The 976-nt window shown below is 57.2% G+C and overlaps 1 protein-coding gene across 1 annotated transcript in view; it reads right to left on the bottom strand.

Moving 5' to 3' along the window:
- Nucleotides 1-976, bottom strand: part of EMH_0041920 (uncharacterized protein) — a gene marked incomplete at both ends in the record, with an annotated part of 9,945 nt that overhangs the window by 5,034 nt on the left and 3,935 nt on the right. Inside the window, one exon of the mRNA XM_013495677.1 lies at nt 222-566. Within this exon, the coding sequence (XP_013351131.1) occupies nt 222-566 (345 nt within the window). The remainder of the gene's footprint in view (nt 1-221; nt 567-976) is intronic.

Below are 976 nucleotides of genomic sequence, written 5' to 3'. Positions count from 1 at the left end.
CTGCTGCTGCAGGTGTATTTGTTGCTGTTGCTGTTGCTGCTGCTGCTGCTGCTGCTGCTGCTGCTGCTGCTGCAGTTGGTGCTTATTCAGGTGTACATGCAGCTGCGTATACAATGCCAAAGCGGCTCATCGGCAGCAGACTAAGAAGGGAGAGTTTGTTGCTGCTGCTGCTGCTGCTGCTGCTGCTGCTGCTGCGGGTGCACGTCCACGAAGGACCCCACCACCACGAAAGAAAGAGCAACAGACGTCGTCCCCATGCTGCTGCTGCTGCTGCTGTTGCTGCTGCTGCTGCTGCTGCGGTTCTGCCTCCCTGCTGCTGATGCCACAGGCAAGGCCAACAACAACCCAGGAGAGAAACAGAAGAAAAAGAGAAGCTGCGCGAGAGAAGATATGTGCTGCAGCAGGGGTCCTGAAACCGCTGCTGTTGCTGTTGCTGCTGCTGCTGCTGCTGCTGCTGCTGCTGCTGCTGCTGACAGCAGGTCTGTGGCTGCTGCTGCAGCTGCTTCCGCTTCACAGTAGCGCCCACAAGAAGCGGCTGTCTTTGGAGTAGCCTGCTGATGCTGCTGCTGCAGCAAAAGCAGCAGCAGCAAGAACAGCAGCAACTGCAGCAGCAGCAGCAGCAGCAGCAGCAGCAGCAAATGGCAGCTGAGCTCCCGCGTCTCTGTCGGCGCTGTAGAAGAGATTACCACCTGAATAACAGCAACAAGGAAAATATGTATTTTTTAAGAAGCTGCTGCTGCTGCAGCAGCAGCTGCTGCTGCTGCTCCCGCTGTTACTGTTACTCCTGCTGCTGCTGCTGCTGCTGCTGCTGCTGCTGCTGCTGCTGCTGCTGCTGCTGCTGCTGCACTCGGGGCCTCCCCCTTTCAGCTTCTACTCTGCTGCTGCACAGCTCAGCCCCTATAACAGCAACACAAGTAACAAAAAGGGAGAAGTGGGGGCCCCCTAAGCAGATGTTGCTGCAGTAGACGCATGACTC

Source organism: Eimeria mitis, genomic scaffold (genome assembly GCF_000499745.2).
Source record: "Eimeria mitis Houghton genomic scaffold, Emh_scaff1694, whole genome shotgun sequence".
NCBI lineage: Eukaryota > Apicomplexa > Conoidasida > Eucoccidiorida > Eimeriidae > Eimeria > Eimeria mitis.
This window is presented reverse-complemented; position numbering and strand designations above follow the sequence as displayed.